This window comes from Amphibalanus amphitrite, unplaced genomic scaffold (genome assembly GCF_019059575.1).
Source record: "Amphibalanus amphitrite isolate SeventyFive unplaced genomic scaffold, NRLGWU_Aamphi_draft 000644F_arrow, whole genome shotgun sequence".
In the NCBI taxonomy this organism is placed as follows: Eukaryota; Metazoa; Arthropoda; class Thecostraca; order Balanomorpha; family Balanidae; genus Amphibalanus; species Amphibalanus amphitrite.
In genome coordinates this window covers 233,880-255,670 of record NW_024882138.1, presented here as the reverse complement: position 1 = coordinate 255,670, position 21,791 = coordinate 233,880, and the positions used below count along the sequence as shown (strand labels likewise).

The following is a 21,791-nucleotide window of genomic DNA, read 5'->3' as shown; positions in this document are numbered from 1 at the left end:
GCTTACACTGATAGGTAAGTTACCACTAAATACCTAACTGGGCTCCATTTTATTGGAGTCATTGAAATGGCCAAATTTGAAGAGTTACAAACTTTTTATTATCTAACCATGTCTTAGACCACCTGCGATGCTGAAGCTTGGTATGGTTGATCATGACAAGGCTGTTAGCATATCCAACAAAACTGGCATTTGTCATTTCATTTAGCTAAAATTTTTGGTGGCGATTTTTCCAAGTGAATAGCAGGCCACATGGGGTGACTTTGCCACCATGTTATTTATGCAAAAATTGAATACTTATCCGATGCAATTCAAAATAATTGCTAATGTAGCATCATTTTGACCTCCAAACTGGTTTTTAAAAAAGTGAGAGTTTATACGTTTAAAATTAGCACAGGAATGCACAGTGCGAGTATAGAAAGACAAAAATTACCAAACTCAAAAAATGGATGAAGCTGGGCCCAACTTTTCAGCACAGTCATGATCATCTACAACTCCTGAGTTTGCCAGTAAGACTAGCTGAAGAAATCAGTATCATTTTATAGATCAAAACGCTGGTAATAAGGGTGTCGGTAAGTTGCCTCAAGAACGTCTTCTTTCTGCTTCTCTCAATACCACTGGAGGAATGTGGCACGATCCTAGAGTACCGATACAATCATATTTTTGCTTATTTATCTATTCTGAACCATTTTTCAGTTTCTATTTACTATCAATGTCAATAATTTTCAACAAATATAATGTATTATAAAAGTAAGGTATCTCTCCTTTTTTGTATACATCATTTAAGAGCAAAAAAAACTTTAAATTGCTTCATTTTTTCCATTAAGCAATTAAAGATGGTTGCCCTCCTCCATACAATGGAACACAAATGCTTAAAAATTATTTGCAAGCGTTAAAAAAAACATTTTTTGACATAGTGGCAAAGTTACCCCTTTTTCAGTTTAACTTTGCCACGACTCATTTTCTTTAAAAAATTATATTTTTAGGCAAGATATAAATACGATAATAGCAAAATCAAAAGAGCTAATCTTCATCCGTGTTTTGAACATAGAGTCATCCCAACAAGTTAAGAAGTGTAAAGAATACAAGCGTCTAAAGTTGAAAACATGGCAACGTCACCCCCGTTTACGGTAGTTCATTTTGGGTCAGGGTCAGGTCAGTGACGTCACACGCCTGACGTGACCCAAGGCACAAATGACCTTGCACGGACTTTCGATGCTCCCAACGCATCATTTTTAGAGATATGACATCAAAATACACACCAAACGATAGAGAATTGATCAAGGATCACGATAGTGAATGTTTGAAGTCGATATTTCTTACCGTTTTGCCGCAATCGGCGCGAAAATCTGAAAAAGTTAGATTTTCCCGAAAATTTGACCTTTGACCGGTCAAAAGTAGGTCAAATGTTGACCTAGGACCAAAAAATATACCACCAATCGCGAGATCTCGTTGAGAGCAATCCGTTGATCTTTTCCTCTAAGCTCTACGACGCTCCGTTTTCAAACGCCAGGGGGGTCGCACCACCCCCCCCCCCCCCTGCATGGGCGAAGGTGGTAAAACACCGTTTACGGGCGAGGGTTAAGTACCTAATAATCGTCATAATTTTGGGGGCCTTCAGGTTACCCGCATAACTGAAAATGATGGCAGATCTGTATTGAAGCGAAATGCTAGAGACTCTGACCAACTCGCGTTGGTCGTTGTCTGACAATCCTGCGGGCAGCCCTAAGTGTCGCCGCACTAGACCGAAAAAATGTAACAAGTGCGAGGTTACCGCCATTATTTCGATGGCAGGAGGAAAGATGCGGCAGCCACAAGTTTTTTTAGCATACGGTCTGCGTTTCTTCAATTTCTGCTGCGTCATTGGCACATCGACCGGCATCGAATTCGAATATTTCAACAGTTTGTGTGAAACGGTGCGTGGCACATCTCGCCAGTCTATGCAAATAGGGGCGGGCACGGGCGGCCAAATGATTGGCGAGGTACTTCAGTCTGCCTGCCAATAACTAAAACAGCCCAACAGCAGCTGCGCCGTTGTAATGCTGGCAAAATTGCAGCAGTGCTGCTAAATTTTGATAAGCAGGACTAACTAATGTGATTGATGCGACCAATGGTGCTGTAAGTTTGTCTGAAACATGACGATTATTGTTAAATGGGAGTAAACTATTTTGAATATATGTAGCTTATTCATGCAGTTGTTTGTATCCGTGTGGTTGTTACATGTCCTAACTATTATTTTGCGCTCCCGTAAAAGGCGTGCATACCTATTGAAACGCAGTTGCAGACAATGCGCTGCTGGAACGGCAGGCGTGTATCTAGAAAAGGTTTTGTAGCCAGCTTCGAAACATCTTGGATTGAAGGCTAATGACACTAATGCTCAATGACGCTCGATAAATCGATTAAATGGAGGAGCTAATGAAGCGTTTTGGTTATATTAGGGAGACTCATAGGAGAGATTTTGAGGGGGTAACCAGCTCGGTACATATCTCACCGTTCACTACGAACCACGTGCGTAAATCGAAAAAGCCCGTCCTCCCCCCCCCCCTTCTGCCAGATTCCGCAGCAGAAGCCGGCCTCCCGATGTCGACCGACTGGAATTGGCCACCCGATGGCGGATGGTCGCCACTCAGTGCGGGTCACAGATGAGCGCCATTACTGTCCATTACGGTGACATACGAGCTGGACAGGGTCGCGCCGGCCAGCCCTGACCAGAGCGCGCCCTCGGGACCCGGCGAGGAGGTCGCCGGCGGCGTCCGGCGACTGCCGATACGCGGCGCGGGGCTGCGGGGGCGCCCCAGATGCCCAGGGTTGTTAGCGTGATGGATGAGATGTCCCCAGTACTGATTTATGCCTGAAACGGGATATTTCAGAGCGCGTTCAACTGTGAAAATGAGCAGCAGTGTTGATTGGAAACTGTGGAAACATGATGTCGCATGATGTGATGAATAGGCTGGTTCATTATTTGCTCAAATACATCGGATTTATTAAATTATTCATCATTCGGCAAAGAACATCCTCATCTCAGTATCTCATTAGTTTCTTAGCCTTTTGATAAGGACAAAGAATCATTACGTCTAGAAAATCTTTTTTTTTTTGCCTTGTCGACAAATGATGCAACTGATTTTGTTTCTCTTTTAGACAATAATTTGTTGTGTGTACCACCCTTGTTGGGATAAATAGACCAGGTTTCTAAACAATGTGGCTGGCTGCATGCAGTTGCCAGCTATTGCTGGTTGCCAAAGATCTTTATGCAACATCCTCTTCCGGTTGAAACCTCTCGGAGGTAAAGGCCTGGCTACACTATGCGTTTTCTGCGTGCGTTTTTGCAGGTTTGCGTGTTTTGCGTAATATCGTTCTAGGAAAAAAGTTATAAACAATATAATTTTTACTTTGGTTATATACAGAAGCCAATATAACTCTTATGTAACTAAAATTTAAGGTGAAAAACATCACAAAAACGTAATATCGTTCTTTTTTTCTAGAACGATATCACGCAAAACACGCAAACACGCAAAAAACGCACGAAGAAAACGCATAGTGTAGCCAGGCCTTAAGAGTGTAAAGTTGATTGAGCTGTTAGATAGAAATTCCGCAGAGGTTGGCGCTTCTGATCGAAGATGGGAATACCTATACTGTGTGCTGTAAAATAGGGCTTTATTATTCTCCAGCCTTAACGTCAACAGAATCGTATTTTTAGCCATTCTGGTAATAATTCAAATGTCCTTGAAGATTGACCTAACCAATACTGTTTCTGATGCGCCGTCTGGCATGAATGCAATTTAGAATGCAGCTTGACATGACCGGACGTTGACGGAAATCGCAGCATCAAGAGAACATGACTCAAAATCCCTGGTTCAGCAGAAACTAGTTTTGCTTATCGCTTCAAAACTGACATATGAGACAGACACATGACTCGGTATGCTCAGCACACATGAAAACATTTTCATTTTACTAGCAAAACAATAGTGAAGCAGCCTGCTACCCATCCCTAGGCGTTTTGCTTGAAACCGCGCATATTTCGACTACCCACCCCAAGACATTTTGCTTAAAGCCGCACATAGTTCGCAACACATTTCCATCTAAGGTAGCAGAAGCACAACTTTTATTCAATGCAGAGGAAAGAAATGCACTAAATCAGTCCAATTAGGCTCTAATTAGATGAGAAAATAAGCCGACAAGTGCATTGTGCACTTATACCTACCAGTACGAATTCAGTGGCGGCGGAACACCTTCAATTAACCCTATTAGTGGCAGGCTCCTGGCTTCCCCTATTAGTGGCAGGGGGGGGCTGTTTACGACCCCCCCCCCCCCTGATATCTCGAGATCTAACGGGCCGCTTTTCAAAATTCAAACGGCATTCGATTTTGCTCAACGTGATCTACATTTCTAAAAAATAAAAATTAAAAAATGTCAATAGGGGGTAGAGGGGGGTAAAAACGGGCAAATTGCAGATACATTTTAGACTGTTTATCACGGCCAGGTTTCTGAACCAATCTTAACGCAACTTTTGCCGATCGATAATGAACCAGGAATTCACATGGATCCTAAAAATGTGCATTTTCAAAAATCATAGGCGGATGCAGATCATTGAGATTGGGGGTACACAAAAAGTATAGTAAATAAGGTTTTTGTTGGTACTGTTTCTAAAAAGGGTGGTAATGGTCTTGTTATGTTACAACTTTCTTATGAGAGAACGACTACCATTGTATTGGTCATGCATAAGCGGTGTCAGGGCACCTATGTTGGGAGGTAAAACATAACCCCCCTTTTTGGACGCCTGGATCCGCCTATTATAGCAAAAACGTGTCAAAAGAGGATGCACAATAACTTTGTATATGTTATCACATGATACCTTTCATTCACTGTTCGTAAAACTGGTGCATACAGTTATAATACATCAGCATCGTGATCTTCGCCCAAATGACTCGCTTCACGAATAGGACCCCCCAATTCCCAGTACTCTGGAGCCGCCCCTGGTAAAGTTATGAACTTGAAATTTTCAAGGAATGTGCCCAATTTAGTTTTAGGAAAAGTCAGAAAATTTCAGCATCGTAGCTTCAGCGGTTTCGGAGATATTCCCGAAAAACCTGAGGGGTGGATGAAAACAACCCCCCCCCCCCGCCACTAATAGGGTTAAGGGGGGCACTGCCGACTTTTGGTCCCATTCTTTCCATGCAACGCCCATAGGGTTAATGTTAAAATGCAAAAATCAAAGGGGGTACGTTGCCCCGGTCCCCCCCCCCCCCCCCCACGTTCCGCCGCCTCATTACGATGACGCGGAAGTTGACACCACATCGGGCCGGGGTCAGTGACTCGATTCTGGTGGAACCCGGCACAGTTCCCGAGTGAACGGGTCTCACTGATCCAATGAGCGGATTATCCACGGCTCAGCCCAACTGATGTCCCCGGTCTCACTGATGTGATCGAATATCTTACGTAAGATGTCCGAGCAAGTCGAGTACGTATGCTCAGATATGACCCATGCAAGGATCGGACCATTTACGTAATACAAGCACTACAGGATAAAGTAAAAGCTACGTTTCATTCGATACCTTCGAAACGCATTAGAGTATACCAGTGTCTTGACAAGAAAGTAAAAATTCTCTTCCTCTAGTTTTAATGACAGCAGCATAATTTCATACTCACATATTCGTGCTAGCAGTCGACATCTAGCGTTACATGTAGTTAATGCTAGCAAAGGGGCCCGATGAGGGTGATGTCCTTAGTGGGCACCATTATGCGGTCGACACGGTGATGAGCGACGAGGGGGCAAGGGGGGGGGTGACCGGACGGTTTTCGACTGATGGTACCAGTCAGATGGGCCCGACAGATCCTATAAATTTCAGCCGACAGTGCAGGACTGACAGCGCTTATGGTGTTACAGGACTAATGAAATAAACCGCCATGGGTTGAACCAGATCAAAACACAATGAACTTTTGTGGGATTAGAAAAAGTGACGTCATTAACCCACTTATAGAACGGTGACGTCATTAGCAAACCACTGGCGTCCGACGCTTGATTTGATGTCTAATTTCTGGTAGAGACTAGATGAAGACAAAAATGTGTTTCAGAATCCATTGTGCGACTTTCAGCGCACATATATCTGGCCGAGACGTTAGCACACGACGCGCAGCTCAGTTTAGCTCATCCCTTGACAAGAGCTCCGAGTCCGATGCATTTGGTAATTGTTTGTCGGTAAAAGCTTCACTGTTGAATTATGCGACTATCTGATAATGATTCAATGTCATGGCGGGAATTAATGTCGCACATTCGATTCAGGCGGATCCTTCAGTTACATAGCCAGTTCCATCCATCCATCCATCCGGCTGTCGAATTAACCCGCGCACCGACGGGGGTCTGCGCCAACTTCGCACCGACGGGGGGGGGACGGATGACCGCCCCCCCCCCCCTGAGATCTCGAGAACGAAGCAAGATAGCGACAAGCGGTAAACGGCATCGGATACGCACGGTCAAGGTCTACAATTTTTACTGAGGTCATTTTCAGGTCAGGTCAAAGATGACGTCACAGGGGTCGAAAAAGTCAAAATGGCGGCGCTAGATATGGAGAGAGTTTTTCTCGAATAACTTTCGAATTAATCAAGATAGAAACAAACTAAGGGCATCATCGTAATCCTCTCATTAATCCGCATCGAATGATATATATGTTGACCTCGAAAGGTCAAGGTCAAAGGTTGACCTCAGGTCACGTGACCTCGAGGTCATCATGTATATCATTCGATGCGTCTTGACGAGCTGAACACAATGAGACCATCTACGCGTCTGTATCTTTTTCCTGTACGGAGTTATTGGCCAAAAACCTTTGGTGACCTTTGATGACGTCACATGACCTCACAGCTGCCCAACAGCAAAACAGACCTCAAGGTAGTGAAGGTTGATCGTATATGAAGTCATGTATGGTATATGGGGCCATTCCGACCCGTTTTAGTGGTAAAAACAGGGAGTTGATTTTCCCCCATTGACCTATAATGGGGAGGTCGCGAAATTGACCTGACCTTAGGTCACCGATATCAAACTTCCGAGATATACAAATTGTAGCAACTAATGACCTAATAACATCCTGCGACTTTCAAAGGCCTCCGACATCTACTGTAGCTCTGGCACGGTGACAAAGTTGCAAAAAAGTGACTTGAGGTTGGGTCATTCAAAGTGACCTGGTGACCTGACCTTGAAAGGTAGGAGGTTCAAACTTGCACACCATATGTAAAATTGATGAGGGAATAGTCATACCAAATTTCGCGGCGCTACACGCCGCGGTTGTCCCGCTATTCGCGAAAAACCTCAGGGGGGGCCGATATCCGCCCCCCCCCCGTCGGTGCGCGGGTTAAAGAGGCATGGAAAAATACCCCGTAGCTGCATTTTGCATCACATAACATGGGACATGTGTAGCCTAAATGTTCACGGAGCATTCGGCTTCTAACTTAAACCATTTAATAAACATGGGAAAATATGGACCCATATTTTTGATTGTACAAGTTTGTAAAACAACCAAAAACACTGAACCCAAATAAAGTAAAAACATCAAAAAAATGGAGAGCATGCATAAACAATTAGCCTGATTCCACTTACCCAAATAGCAATGTTTTTGACAAACACAAAGTAGATGTAAATGGTGTTAATGCATGCCAACGGTCTGTCTGAGTACCTTAACTGTTAATAAGGGCACAGTACAAGACAATATTTGTGTACATACTTACCTACTTCCTTTTCAGCTTTCATTGGATGCACTACTTCATCCTGACCGCATATACCCGCCACGAGCGTTGATAGTAGCCACCATTTCAGACATATCCGGTGGAGTTTTTCACTTAATCCTGACACTTTGGATGGGCTTTCTCGAGAGCAGTCCTCGCCATCCATCCGATTTCGCCATTTAAGTCAGCCCGTAGAATTTAGTGTCGGAGGCTTTACGTGCCATAAAGATAGGTCGCCACCCGCGGGCTGGTGCTGATCCGTCCAACTGGCGACCGGGCCAGCGATCCGACCCGCAGGCACACCAATCAGGAACAAATTGATGGCAGCTGATCGGGGCTCCGCTCTAAACGCTTCAGCAGAGCGCCAATAGAGACGGACGTTCGGTCTCCGAGAGAGGCTCTTAACTGGTGTTCTCCGATGAGGTTTCGAAGACCGATGTTTGTGCGAATCGTGTTAAAATGAACGTATAAAATGGTTGAGAAAATACCTACGAGTGCTTGACCTACGAGTGCTCGTATGTGCTTGACGGGAAGTGAGTAAGGCAACGGAAAGCGGGCAGAGCTGTGGTGACGTTACAAGAAACGATGTGATAATGCCAACAGAATGCCCGGACAACTTTCCGGTGTGTGTTTTCCAGCGGTGTGTTTTGCAACGGTTTGTACTTTGGTCAATGGAATGAAGTCATGGACCCACAGTACAAACAAGATGATTAACCCTAGAACGCCTAGGGGGGGGGGTTGTATCAACCCCCCCCCCCTGAGGTTTTTTCGAAGTGCACGCTAAACGGCTTGTCGTAGCGGGCTGAAATTTTCAATACCCTCTGGGGCAACCTTTGCGCATCTTTTGCTGAAAAAAATTGATCGGGTCATGTCAGGTCACGGAGTTATGACGTCATAAGAGGTACAGCCTCCGGCCGACAGTTACCAAACGTGTGCGCCGAATCCCTAGGTTTTCTGCCGGTGATACCCACATTGTTTGATGGATCGTGATGAAACTTCCCGTGCATGTTGGGGCAAGTATTGGCTATCATATGGTATAAGAAACTTGACCGGGTCAGGTCAGGTCACGGAGCTATGACGTCACAAGAGGAACAGCGTTCGGTACTATTTTTGAAAAGCGCCCGAACCACTATTTTGCTAATTCTTGTCACCTCAATGGGAATATGCAGCAATATTAGCTTCTATAGGGAGCAAATGGACCTCCCAAATCCAAAAATACAATCAGATTTCAAAAATTTAAATTTTGATTTTTCGAATTTCTGCCGCCGACTGTGACCTTGCCGACTTCCGGCGCTCCCAACGCGCCATTTTTAGAGCTAGGGAAACGAAATACATACCAAACGATAGAGAATTGATCAAGGAACACGATAGTGAAGGTTTCAAGTCGATATCTCCCACCGTTTTGCCGCAATCGCCGCGGAAAGTTGAAAAAAAGTCTATTTTTCCGAAAATTTGACCTTTGACCGGTCAAAAGTAGGTCAAATGTTGACCTAGGACCAAAAAATATACCACCAATCGCGAGATCTCGGCGAGAGCAATCCGTTGGTCTTTTCCGCTAAGCTCTACGACCTTCCGTTTCGAAACGCCAGGGGGGGGGTCGTAACAACCCCCCCCCCCCTGGTCGTTCGTGTTATGAGAAATGGCCTGGTCGTGCGAGGGTTAAAAGTATAACGTAACTAGAATATAAAATGCTATGTAATAAACAGGTGGGTTGTAAGTTGCAACTCCACAAGCATGGTGATTGATTATTCCCATACGGTTGACATGTCCGCAGCTAATAGCTATAGTGGTAGGGAGCATGTTCTAACCAGTAACCAAGGTTCTAACAGTTGTCTTCAGTAGGTATGTACACTGGCGGTCGCAGCCGCTAGCAAAAGGGGGGGCCAAACTCACACTCGCGGGACATAACATTTATCCGTCACCGGAGGGGGGGGGGGGGGGTGTTCGGCTCACTTTTACCGTGATTTTTACGTCCACGAGGCTCCGCGCAGTTGGCCATACTTATGCTTCATCCATCTCATTCTTGCGTGGAATCTTTAAGCTCAATTTAAGGCAAAATCACCAGTTCCATTTCTCGTCCCACGGTGTTTCCACCGGTCGGGCCACTGCACCATGGCGCCGGATCGGTGTAGCATGTACTGGAAGGTCGGGCACGAGGATTCATGACCTTCCCACTATAAAACAATTCGGAAAAGTACAGATACCTACCTCTTGCTTTGAACAAGCATGTGAAACCCAGAGAGCATTTTCAGACTATGACATTTACCCATATACGAGTAGTTGTGTGGCGGCGGGAGAGAGTAGGTACAGTTCTCGCGGGTTTTAGCGGTAGGTTTTGCACCTAGAAAATTTAGTGTACTTCAGGCTACATCTTCGTCGTCTTAAGCTTTTAAGTGTTGAAGATGCGATCAACTTGTTGGTTCACAAGTCGGCCATGATAGTGTAAAATGGCTTCGTCGTAGATCGATTAGTTTCTGAGATATAACCGGAAATGCAAAATTGCAAAACCTACCGCTTAATCTCGCGAGAGCCGTACACCGTCCACCGACCTCTGGAGACCAAAGGTTCCTGGCTTTCAAAATTGGCATCTGAGGGCCGCGCGCGACTCCTGCGGGCTTCGCAACGGCTCTATTGGGGCTCACTCAAATGCCTAGTCCTCATGCTAAAAAGACTGGCCCTGAGCCCTGAGGACTTCATCAGTCTCTGCCAGCCCCAGGACCCACAACGGCTCATGAGGTCCCGACGTCGAAATATGAGTGAATCTACGCGGGACCATCAGGACGTAAAGTGATCTCGATCAGGACCAACGTAAGGCTGTGCAGGAGTCTGCGTAAGCCCTCTGATCTTCAGAAGCCCACCCATGTATGTTTTCACTTAGAGGCCAGTTTAGGGCGCTCAGAGACCAGTACAGGGCCTGCAAACTGCAAAGGCCAGCAGTTTGAGACCATCAGAGACCCAGTTGGGCTCTCAGAGGCTAATGTGGGTCCTTACTCATTACAGGCCAACATGGGGTCCTCAGAGGTCAGCGTGGGGCTCTAAAAGACCGGCATGAGCCGTCGTTGGACCCCAGAGGCCAGCAGAGGGCCCTCGAAGGCCAAGATGGGCCTTCCTCAGAGGCCAATGCAGGCTCTTAGAGGCCGGCATCAGGTCTTTAGCAGCCAGTGCGGCGCCCTCATTGGCACCTAATAGGTTCGTCTTGGGACACCAGAGACAAAGGCCACCAGAGACCGGTGTGAGACGCTCAGACGCCGGTTGGGGCCCCTGAGGCCGGTTAGGGCCCTCATAGGCCAGATGTGGGGCTTCAGAGGTCGATGTGGGCTCTTAGCGGCCAACATGGGCGCTTGACCGCCACTGAAGTTCCCTCAGAGGTCAGTGTAGGACGCTCAAAGACCGGTGTGGGAGCTATATTCATAGCTGGGAGTGGTTTTTTGGGGGGCCTCGTGACGATCGAATAAGGGCCAGGGCCCCATACACCTATGGGGGCCCATCGGTTGTTTGAGGGGGGGGGGCAAATGATATGATGGCCCCCTTTGTTGGCCTTTGGGGGGGCATGGCCCTGATGTCCCGCCCCCCCGCGACCGCCACTATGTACACATTACACACAGGCCTCTGAGATTGCATACTAGCTCATGCAAACTCTATGCAGGCCCCGGAGGTCCCACGCTAATTTAAGAAACCAAGCTGGCATACAGCGTCACCACCGGGCTTCTGAGGTGCACAGCACCAACCCATCAGGTCTTACTTTAGGCGGCGTTCGATGTCTCCCGGACGGCAAAGATTCTTTGCCGTCCGGCCAATCCCGTCCAAGGTCAGCGGGGGCTCGGCTGCGGTTATGAAACGTGATTGGCCGGACGGCGTAGAATCTTCGCCGTCCGAGAGACATCGAACGCGGGGTTGGTGTCGTAGAGCCACGCTCATTTGGCAGGGCCCACCCGGCACTGCCGAAGAGGGTCTCATGCCAGCCATTGCTGGGCCTGCGAGAGCCTCAAGTAAACCCACGCTGATATTCCATATAAGATCCGGCCATACTCGTGAACCGGTGCCAGCGACACTGACCGCCAAAATGACAGAATGCGAAACTGAGCCTACTCATGAGTGAAATTTACGTCCTTTGATGGCGCAAGAAAGAAAATGAAACATACAAAAAGCTTTCTAGGACTTTTGTTCGATCTGAAAGGTGGGGCCAAAAGATAGTATGGCCCCACCTTTCAGCACCAAAGGGGGGGCCATGGCCCCCGTGGCCCCCCCCCCCTGGGACCGCCTATGGGTATGTAAGCCCTTAGCTGAATGACACTGATTACATTTGCCTTGTATAATGTATAGGCAACAGACCAGCGTCAATCACATGTCCTGAACAAATGAATGAATGTAAAATTTGGACTTCAAGCCAATGAGCGCCAGAACAATAACACGCAGAAGCTGAGCGGCTTGCAAATAGCAAATTATGCATGCAAAATTTCATTAGTATGAGCAATAGTATAAAACAATCGCAAAGATCGAACGGTCCACTAAGCAGTGAACAGGCTATTTGACTTCAGGGGTGACGAAAAATACACTGAGAGATTTGAGACTCTCTGTACGATGAATGTACGAACAGTGGCTCAGATTTCGGACTCACTTGCCAAGATCATTTACTGCTTGTATGCACTATTTAGAAAATTTATTTTGAAATAAGCCCAGATTTGATTCATCACCATGCGCAAGTTCAACAATAACTCATGTTAGCTTCATTAACCTTGCCGCACAATATTCTCAGGTCCATGGTTGGACCATTTTACATCCCTTCACGGCGCACAGGTCGAGATTTTACATTACATTGCATTGTATTGCACACCCAAACTGTGCAGCCATGATAAGCTCCATAAATATTGTGGATTAATTATACAAGTTAGGATTAGTTCTAATATATATAGCTGTTAGCTGACAGTACAATATTCAGCGCGTTACCAAAGCTGAGCTGTTTTATATGCCGAAGAGCTCTCTGCAGTTGGTTGATGGAACATTGAAATATTTCTATGTCGGTTGAACTGACACATTACAAAGGATATTGGGTTCCATTGAAACGCGTAGTGATGTTTTTAGTTACATACAATTTTGGGACAAAATAGATCCGATCCCTATAACATATGAGCCGCAGCTTCACAAGGCATGCACTAGGAAAACTGTCCCTCACCACTCTTCCGCCATGGGTCAACACAGCAGTAGCCCGCTCTTACCCTGAGTCATGATGGGTCCGCAGTCGCGCCGATGACCGACACTTACCCTGAGGCATGATGGGTCCGCAGGGGTCCTCCCGCTCGTGCACCATCATCAGTCCGCCGATCATCAGGTCTCCCTCGAGCTCCACCTTGAGCCTCGCCGAGCGGAGGTGTGCCTCTTTCATAGCCGTCAGCGGATCGGGCTGCGACCAGCGGCCCCCAGCCACGGCTGCCAGAGCGGCACACAGCAGCGCACAGACCCACATCGTCGTACCGCCACCGCTCATCGGTCGAGACCGGAGCGAGCGCGAGAGTGCCGCCGCCGGCGAGCCGGCCGACCCGCGTCGGCGACGACGCAACAGCGGCGGCGCGTCCGTCGGTGCCGCCGATACGGCAGTCGTGTCACGCGCCACATCAACCGGCGTCGGCCGACTGATGGCACGGCGGCCGCTGCCGGCGGCGGCGCGGAGGTCGGGTCGGGTCGGCCCCGGCACAGAGCTGAGTGCGGTGCCCGGTCCGCCGCGGGGCGCCGAGCGCCCGGAGAGCACGGCTGTGCGGGAGAGAGAGAGAGAGAGAGAGAGAGAGAGAGAGAGAGAGAGAGAGAGAGAGAGAGAGAGAGAGAGAGAGAGAGAGAGAGAGAGAGAGAGAGAGAGAGAGAGAGAGAGCTATTAGCCGCGTTTACATAGGGCTAGTTGCCAGATAGTGGAATTTCCACTAACAGAGGGTTCCCGAGAAATACGCCATGGCCAATATCCTGGACGCAATTCGGTGTGCAGACGAAAATATGCATGTGAGTGCTAGAAATTCGTAAATTACATGATTTCATTGACTTTTTTTGTTAAAAACACGTGATGACAAGCTCAGCAAATCTATTCATGGTGGCTTACGTGGCAAATTGGCTTTCCTTCGTGGGATAATGCCATTTTCATTAGCTCTACTTTGATTAGCGTATGACTGGTGTTCGTGTAAAATAAGCAATTTTCCCTATTTCCTTCATCAATTTGGTAGCTGAAACAGCTACCAATTTACTTCCACTATGACAGTTTCCAGTAACATATGCTACTGATTGGCTAATATTAGCCAATCAGATCTCTGGAGATCCCCGTAGTGCGTTACAACTATGACGCGGCAAAGACATATTTGGACATATCATTTCTGTATTTACGGAGCGAGCGAAGCGAGCGGAGTCTTTACTTAGATTAACGGAAATTTCTGAGTATGAGCGGCCGGCCGGCCGGCCGGCCGGCCGGCCGGCCGGCCGTGCGGACGCTTTTGCGAGGCTTATATCTCAGCAACCACTTGACCGATTTACATGCGGTAAATTTTGTAGGGTAGCTTCATTCCTTCTACCAAGTATTGGACTATTCCCGATGCATGTGGGTGACCCCTTATGCACGTGCCACGTGCAAAACGAAGAGGTGTCAGTTTTGCAATTGTTGCAATATCTCGGTAACTACTTGGCCGATTGCGCTGAAAGTTGGCATGTAGGTAGGCACCCACTAGGCACTGCATATCCATGTGCCAGGGTTGGGGTGCTGCTGCACGTGCGCACGTGCAGGGGTCGTTTCCAGATCTCGAGAACGGCTGGACCGATGGCGCTCAAATTTGGTACACGGTTAGGGACCAGTTAGTAGGGTGCCGTGCACAAGTCAGTTGGGACCCATTTTGCACGTGCGCACGTGCAGGGTGCCGCTTTCAGATCTCGAGAACGGCTGGGCCGATTGTGCTCAAATTTGGCACATCGCTAGAGACCGGTTAGTAAGGTGCCGTGCACAAGTCAGTTGGAGGTACCCCCTCGAAATTTCGCACGTGCAAGGCCCACCCTCTCGCTCGCTCCGTTAGTCGCCCCTAAAGGCGTTATACTGGTGATATGCCTATCTCAATCTACATACATTGCATTGGCCTTGCGTGGATGTCATGAAGAGAAATATTTTGGTCTAAGGTCAGTGAGACGCTAGTTGCTACTCTTCTATACGCTATGCCCTTTTTCAATATGATTACGGTGTCGTGTTCTGACTGCAGACTCCTGGTAAGTTTGTGCAGGTCTCACGGAAGGGGCGAGGGCGCTCTTTCGCTTTTCGATCCAGCAGGCAACAACAATGATTTTTTGTAAGGGAGTATCAATGGAAGTCACAAATTTATTTAAAAGTTGGTAAAGTTGTTTTGGTTTAAAAGCTGGTGCATTTGCCTTGTCAAGGGTATGGAACCTCAATATATTGCTAAGTCTCATATTTCCAGGATGTTGATAGGTATGTTTGGAAAAAGATGTTTTGATAATGTCGAGAAATGTAGCAAGGACTTTTCTATCTTCAAATCAGTTGCTCGCTACAGTTTCATGATTTTAAGGTGTGCATGAAATTATGAGAAAAGGTAAAAAAAAATGAACAAAAATTTCGTTAATTCATGATGCATGATAGAGCAAATAATTTTCTTTCGTTGATTAAAGCAAGGCTTGCGACTGAACCATAATGTGCATTGACTGCTGCGCAGTGTCCCAAAATTTGTAGATGTGGGTGGGAAACGACATCCAAATGCAAATCATTTTCCACTCTCACCTCCAGTTTTCAAGCCCAATTTTCCACTCCCAATTCCACCGAGAAGGAGCAATTGCGGGAATGGTTGTTTTACATGTGCTTTGACACAGTTGCAAAATAGGTACCTTCATACGTATATCATAGAAGTAATTACTGGTTATTATTATTGGAGAATTTTTTTTTGCAGCATTCTCGTCAAGTACAATACATTATCTTCTTTAAAGGAAATAGTTCACTTTTTAACATGGGTTTTGAACTGGAATAGCAGTTCCGTAGCCTGGGCTGAGACGAGCATAAATCAGGAGCTTTTACAGCCCAACGATCACCCTAGGCAAAGATATTCTATTTCTCGTCCCGAAAAAGGTGTCTTGCGTTGAGGATGTGTGCCTTGCATATATTCGCATCCAGTATGAAAAGAGCATGGGTACCGAAAATTCTTCAGAAACTAGAGAAATTATCTACGAGAACTCTAGAGAAATTCTCGTACTGATCAATAAGGACATTCAGCAGCAGCAGATCACCCAAATACCGGTGGCCGCGATAATTTCTCTAGTTTCTGAAGAATTTTCGGGACCCATGCTCTTTTCATACTGGATCGCCTGTGCCTTACAGAAACTGAAAAGTCCTTCCTATATCAAAATATAGAAAATAATCTTTTGTTATAAATAGGTTTTATTTTCTTTGCTGATCATTTTGAACATAAAAAATCATAAATCCATTGCAAAAAAATAATTTCGTGAAAGTGAACTATTTCCTTTAAAAGGACCATAGTGTGAGGTGTAAATACAGTCTGTAAGGTTGTCCAGACTAATTGTGCCCCTATTTGTACAGCCTCGGCTGGAGCCGCAGCAGGCGCGCTACGGGGTTCCGGCGCCGACGAGCAGCCGAGCGCAGCAGGCCCGCCACCGGACTCCAGCGCCGACGAGCCACCGGCCGCAGCGGGCGGGCTCCAGGGTTCCAGCATCGATGAGCCGCCGGCCGCAGCAGGCGCGCCACCGGGGTCCGGCGCCGACGAGTAGTCGAGCGTAGCAGGTGCGCCACCGGACTCCAGCGCCGACGAGCCGCCGGCCGCAGCGGGCGCGCCACGGGGGGCCGGTGCCGACGAGCGGCCGAGCGCAGCAGGCGGGCCCCGAGGTTCCAGCGCCGAGCCGCCGGCCGCGGCAGGCGCGCCCCGAGGCTCCAGCGCCGATGAGCCGCCGGCCGCAGCAGGCGCGCTACGGGGGTCCGGCGCCGACGAGCAGTCGAGCGTAGCAGGCGCGCCACTGGACTCAAGCGCCGACGAGCCGCCGGCCGCAGCGGGCGCGCCACGGGGATCCGGTGCCGACGAGTAGTCGAGCGTAGCAGGTGCGCCACTGGACTCCAACGCCGACGAGCCGCCGGCCGCAGCGGGCGGACTCCAGGGTTCCAGCATCGATGAGCCGCCGGCCGCAGCAGGCGCGCCACGGGGGTACGGCGCCGACGAGCAGCCGAGCGCAGCAGGCGCGCTTCTGGACTCCAGCGCCGACGAGCCGCCGGCCGCAGCGGGCGGACTCCAGGGTTCCAGCATCGATGAGCCGCCAGCCGCAGCAGGCGCGCCACCGGGGTCCGGCGCCGACGAGCGGCCGAGCGCAGCAGGCGCGCTACTGGACTCCAGCGCCGATGAGCCGCCGGCCGCAGCAGGCGCGCCACGGGGGTCGGTGCCGACGAGCAGCCGAGCGCAGCAGGCGGGCCCCGAGGTTCCAGCGCCGAGCCGCCGGCCGCGGCAGGCGCGCCCCGAGGCTCCAGCGCCGTTGAGCCGCCGGCCGCAGCAGGCGCGCTACGGGGGTCCGGCGCCGACGAGCAGTCGAGCGTAGCAGGCGCGCCACTGGACTCAAGCGCCGACGAGCCGCCGGCCGCAGCGGGCGGACTCCAGGGTTCCAGCATCGATGAGCCGCCAGCCGCAGCGGGCGGGCTCCAGGGTTCCAGCATCGATGAGCCGCCAGCCGCAGCAGGCGCGCCACCGGGGTCCGGCGCCGACGAGCAGCCGAGCGCAGCAGGCGCGCTTCTGGACTCCAGCGCGGACGAGCCGCCGGCCGCAGCGGGCGCGCCACGGGGATCCGGTGCCGACGAGTAGTCGAGAGTAGCAGGTGCGCCACTGGACTCCAACGCCGACGAGCCGCCGGCCGCAGCGGGCGGACTCCAGGGTTCCAGCGCCGACGAGCTGACGGCCGTAGCGAGCGCGCTCCAGGATTCACGCACCGACGAGCCGCCGGCCGCAGCAGGCGCGCTACTGGACTCCAGCGCCGACGAGCCGCCGGCCGGAGCGGGCCGGCTCCAAGATCCACGCACCGACGAGCCGCGGGCCGCCGCGGCCGGCCTCCATACGGAGGACGACACAACATCACCGTTCAGGTAATCCGCGCTCCAGCTGCAAGGCGCGGCCGACTCGGGGTAAAGCGGACGTACAGAGGTACGAATCACTCTCCGCCCACCCCCGCCAGCCGCGCCTACTGAAAATGGGCCGCGCAGCCCTTAGCAAAATGTCTAGGCGTATTGCATTTGAAGCAAATAACCTCTGCAGCACTTGTCTGCTGTCGATCCTTACTGGGCTTGGTACATTCCCTACGCCAGTGTCCCTCCAGGCCACAGTTCGGACACGGCCCCGGCGGTGAACGTCTGTGAGTCCTTTCCTGTCGTCCTGCCTGGGGTGCATCCACCTTCTTCTCCAGATTCGCCACAACCAGGGACAGCTTGGATACCTCATCCTCCAGGCGGTGCTCTTGAGACTGTTCCTCAATATGACGTACACGAGGTCCCATTACCTGCTCCAGCTGTCGAGCTCTTTGCAGTAGGTCCCTGTAACTTTCTGTTTCCTTCAGGGTCAGTAGCAACTGCACTCTCATAGCTTCATCAACATTGTTCAGAAATGTGGAGCGACAAACAGTTCCCAACTGTTCTTCACTGAAGGCAGCATATGCTTTCCTGCCAAGGCTCTTCAAAGCCTCGCCATACTGCATGACAGTTTCTCCAGGCATGCGTGAACGCTTGGACAGCATGATGGCATAATCTGTAGGGAGAGCTGGTGTATGATACTCAGCTTTGAGCGCCTTTTTCAGTGTGTGAATGTCAGTACACTCCATGGCAGGCAACTGGCGATAAAAATCAAAAGCTGGTCCAGTCAGGCAGGCAGGGAGCTGTAGGAACTGCTTTTGTTCTGACCACTCATTGGCTTTTGACACCACTTCAAAATGGGCCAAGAATCTTTCCACATCACCAGATCCATTAAATCTGTCTGGCTTAACAGGGGCACACGCCATGTCCTGTGTCCGTGGCTCCTTGGCCGCTACTTTAAAGAGAGTGCTTGAACTTTTTCCTCCACGCTATCACAAAAACTCATTGACTTGCTGGAATTCTGCCACCTCAAGCGTCTTCGGAAGCAAGAAAGGGTTCTAGACTGGGTTGAATGGCTGCCTCCAAATGTGAGAAACTGTTCACTCAGAAATACAAGTATATTCAACCCAGTCGACGCTGTGGGCAAAGCGGGACAAACAGATAGTTAGAACACTTCCCAACAATGCCAACCACCGCATGCAAGCAATGCAAGGCGCTGCCATCGCATTCGCTTAGCATGCCAGATTAATCCAAAGTGGACGTGCAAACATGCCAACAGTACATGCTCCAGCCCAGGCCGTACAAATAGGGGCACAATTAGTCTGGACAACCTTACAGACTGTATTTACACCTCACACTATGGTCCTTATAAAGAAGATAATGTATTTTACTTGACGAGAATGCTGCAAAAAAATCCTCCAATAATAATAACCAGTAATTACTTCCAGGCACGTATCCAGGATTTCGCTCAGGGGGGGGGGGGGACAGCCGAGAAGGGCCCGGAGGTCAGCCAAAAGGGGCCCCACAGCGACTGCCTATCCTGGCGTGTAAAAATTCGAGAATGTCGAAAAAACAGCAAATTTACGATAGAATTTGGCATTGTAAATGAAAATGCATTGTCTTGCGTTTCTCGACCTTGATAACATGTTTGCAGTTAGCTTCCGTTGAAGTTCGTTTTTGCAGTTCACTTCCGTTGAAGTTCGTTAACCCGCGCCCGGCCGGGGGGGGGGGGGCTGTTTGAACACCTCCTCCTTGCGGTTTTGCGTGGATATAAAAAAGAGGGATGAATCTTATCTACAGATATGAAAATTTTACACCCAGGTCGCTCAAGGTCAGGTCACCAGACCACGTCAAGTGACCTCACCTCAGAAAAGGTTAGAATGCTCTCCATAGCAACACCGACTGAACGATCGGCTTGAAACTTTTAGCGATTGATAAGAGTAACAGTATGTATAAAATGATTATCTCGAAATTTGCATACCGGTGGTGACATAAGGTCAAGTCAATTTTTGCGCCCTCTCCATTAGGTTTTATAAATGGGAGAAAATCGAAAGGTGCCTCTTTTAGGCAAACGTCATCCTAGGCACCCTCAATCACCTGTTTACATAAAAAAATGACAACCTAAATCGGAAATTTGTACCCGTGACCCCCTCCTTATGTCTATGGGGTCATCTCAGGTCACGAAACGTCTCCACAGCTTTTGACAATAGCATTTGTTAGAGACACGCTAGAGCGTTGAAAACACCTTAGATGTGTTCAGGCCTTATCGACGATACGGTTTGACGGATGTGCAACATGACCTTTCAGGTCAGGTCACCTTGAATTTAGTTCAAATTTTCTAAATGACCTGATAAGGTCAAATTATATGTAGTTCATTCGACGCGTCTCGACGAGAGTAACACGATGCTGACAAAAGAAATGTCGTGCCTTTTCCTGAGTCGAAAATTGTTAAAGAAAAAAAGTGTTTCATAAAAACGACTATTTTAAAAGTTTTTTTCTCTCAAGAGGCTAAACCGTTAACCCGAGCACCGACGGGGGGGGGCTGTTATCCGCCCCCCCCCCTTGAGGTTATGCGGTAAAACCGCGGCGCGTAGCGCCGCGAAATTTGGCATGACTATTTTCTCATTAATTTTACACAGTGCAAGTTTGAACCTCCTAACTTTTAAGGTCAGATCACCAGGTTACTTCGAATGACCCAACCTCAAATCACTTTTTTGCAACTTTGTCACGTCGTGTCAGAGCTACAGTAGATAACGGAGTATGATTCGATGCGGATTGACGAGAGGATCACGATGGTGCCCTTAGTTTGTTCCTAGCTTGGCTAATTCGAAAGTTATTCGAGAAAAACTCTTCATATCTAGCGCCGCCATTTTGACTTTTTTACCCCTGTGACGTCATCTTTGACCTGATCTGGAAATGACCTAATTAAAAATTGTAGACCTTGTCCGTGCGTACCCCATGCCGTTTACCGCTTGTCGCTATCTTGCTTCGTTCTTGAGATCTCAGGGGGCGGGCGGTCATCCGCCCCCCCCCCGTCGGTTCTAAGTTGGCGCGGACCCCCGTCGGTGCGCGGGTTAATCGCAGGTCAATTCTGAGAACAGTTTACGGAAAGAACGTTAAAAGAACTATTGAATGCGTTTTTTGTGGCGCTGCAGCTCTGTTTGTACCCGGGTTAAGCGCCGGAGTTGTCAAACAATGTTGAAATAGGCAAAATGTGACCTTTGCTGACTTATGGTGACCTGACCTTTGACCTGACCTAGAAAATGACCGAGTTACTTTCGGCATGATTTTTTACGCTCTTCCGAATGCCACGTACGCTTACGTGTCGCTACGTGGCCCAGGAGCCGAGTTAGAGAGAGAGGGTGTTCAAACGCCTCCCCCACCGCCTGTCCCAAACGCCATCCGTGGCGCAACTATGGAGCTCATTTTGTTCGGAGAACTGTAAACAGGAGCAGCCCCATGAGGTCAGTCGAAAGGGTCCCATCATCGGCTGTTGCCTGTTCCTCGGGCCCCATGGCCTGGGCAGGGCCTTCTCAGCGGGCCCTTCCGTTTCTGGGGCCCGGCCAGGACAAGCTGTTTCTGAGACTGGGCACGGAAGTGTACATCTGGGCTCGCTTTCTTGATACGTTGTCGAGGCCGAGGGACCAATACTTAAGCTCAAAAGCCTGCTTCAAGGCTTTCTGAGCGGGCCCTTCCGCTTTTGTAGACCTCCCGGGCCCCCGGTTGTCATTGGCTTGGCCCGGTCCGCTTGTGGGGCCCGGCTAGGGACCCATATGAGCACCGGCAAGACCCTATGGGCCCTTTTTGGACCCGAAAGCCTGGGCAAGATCTTCTCAGCGGGCCCTTCCACATCTAGGGCACAGACAGGCCCTGTGACTGGGCACGGAAGAGGATTTTTTTTCGGATCCGCTAACCATAACTTCTCCGGGGCCAATTAGCTCAAAAGCGATACCTTTGGGCCCGATAAGGGACCCGTTTGGAGTCCGGCAGGGCCATAGGG

The 21,791-nt window shown here is 49.3% G+C and overlaps 1 protein-coding gene across 1 annotated transcript in view; it reads right to left on the bottom strand.

Annotated features, from left to right (window-relative positions):
* The window catches only part of LOC122363863 (metabotropic glutamate receptor 2-like), an 89,234-nt gene extending 76,060 nt beyond the window's left edge, over positions 1-13,174 (bottom strand). The window contains exon 1 of the mRNA XM_043333662.1: positions 12,973-13,174. Within this exon, the coding sequence (XP_043189597.1) occupies positions 12,973-13,174 (202 nt within the window). The remainder of the gene's footprint in view (positions 1-12,972) is intronic.
* Between the last annotated feature and the right edge of the window lie 8,617 nt (positions 13,175-21,791).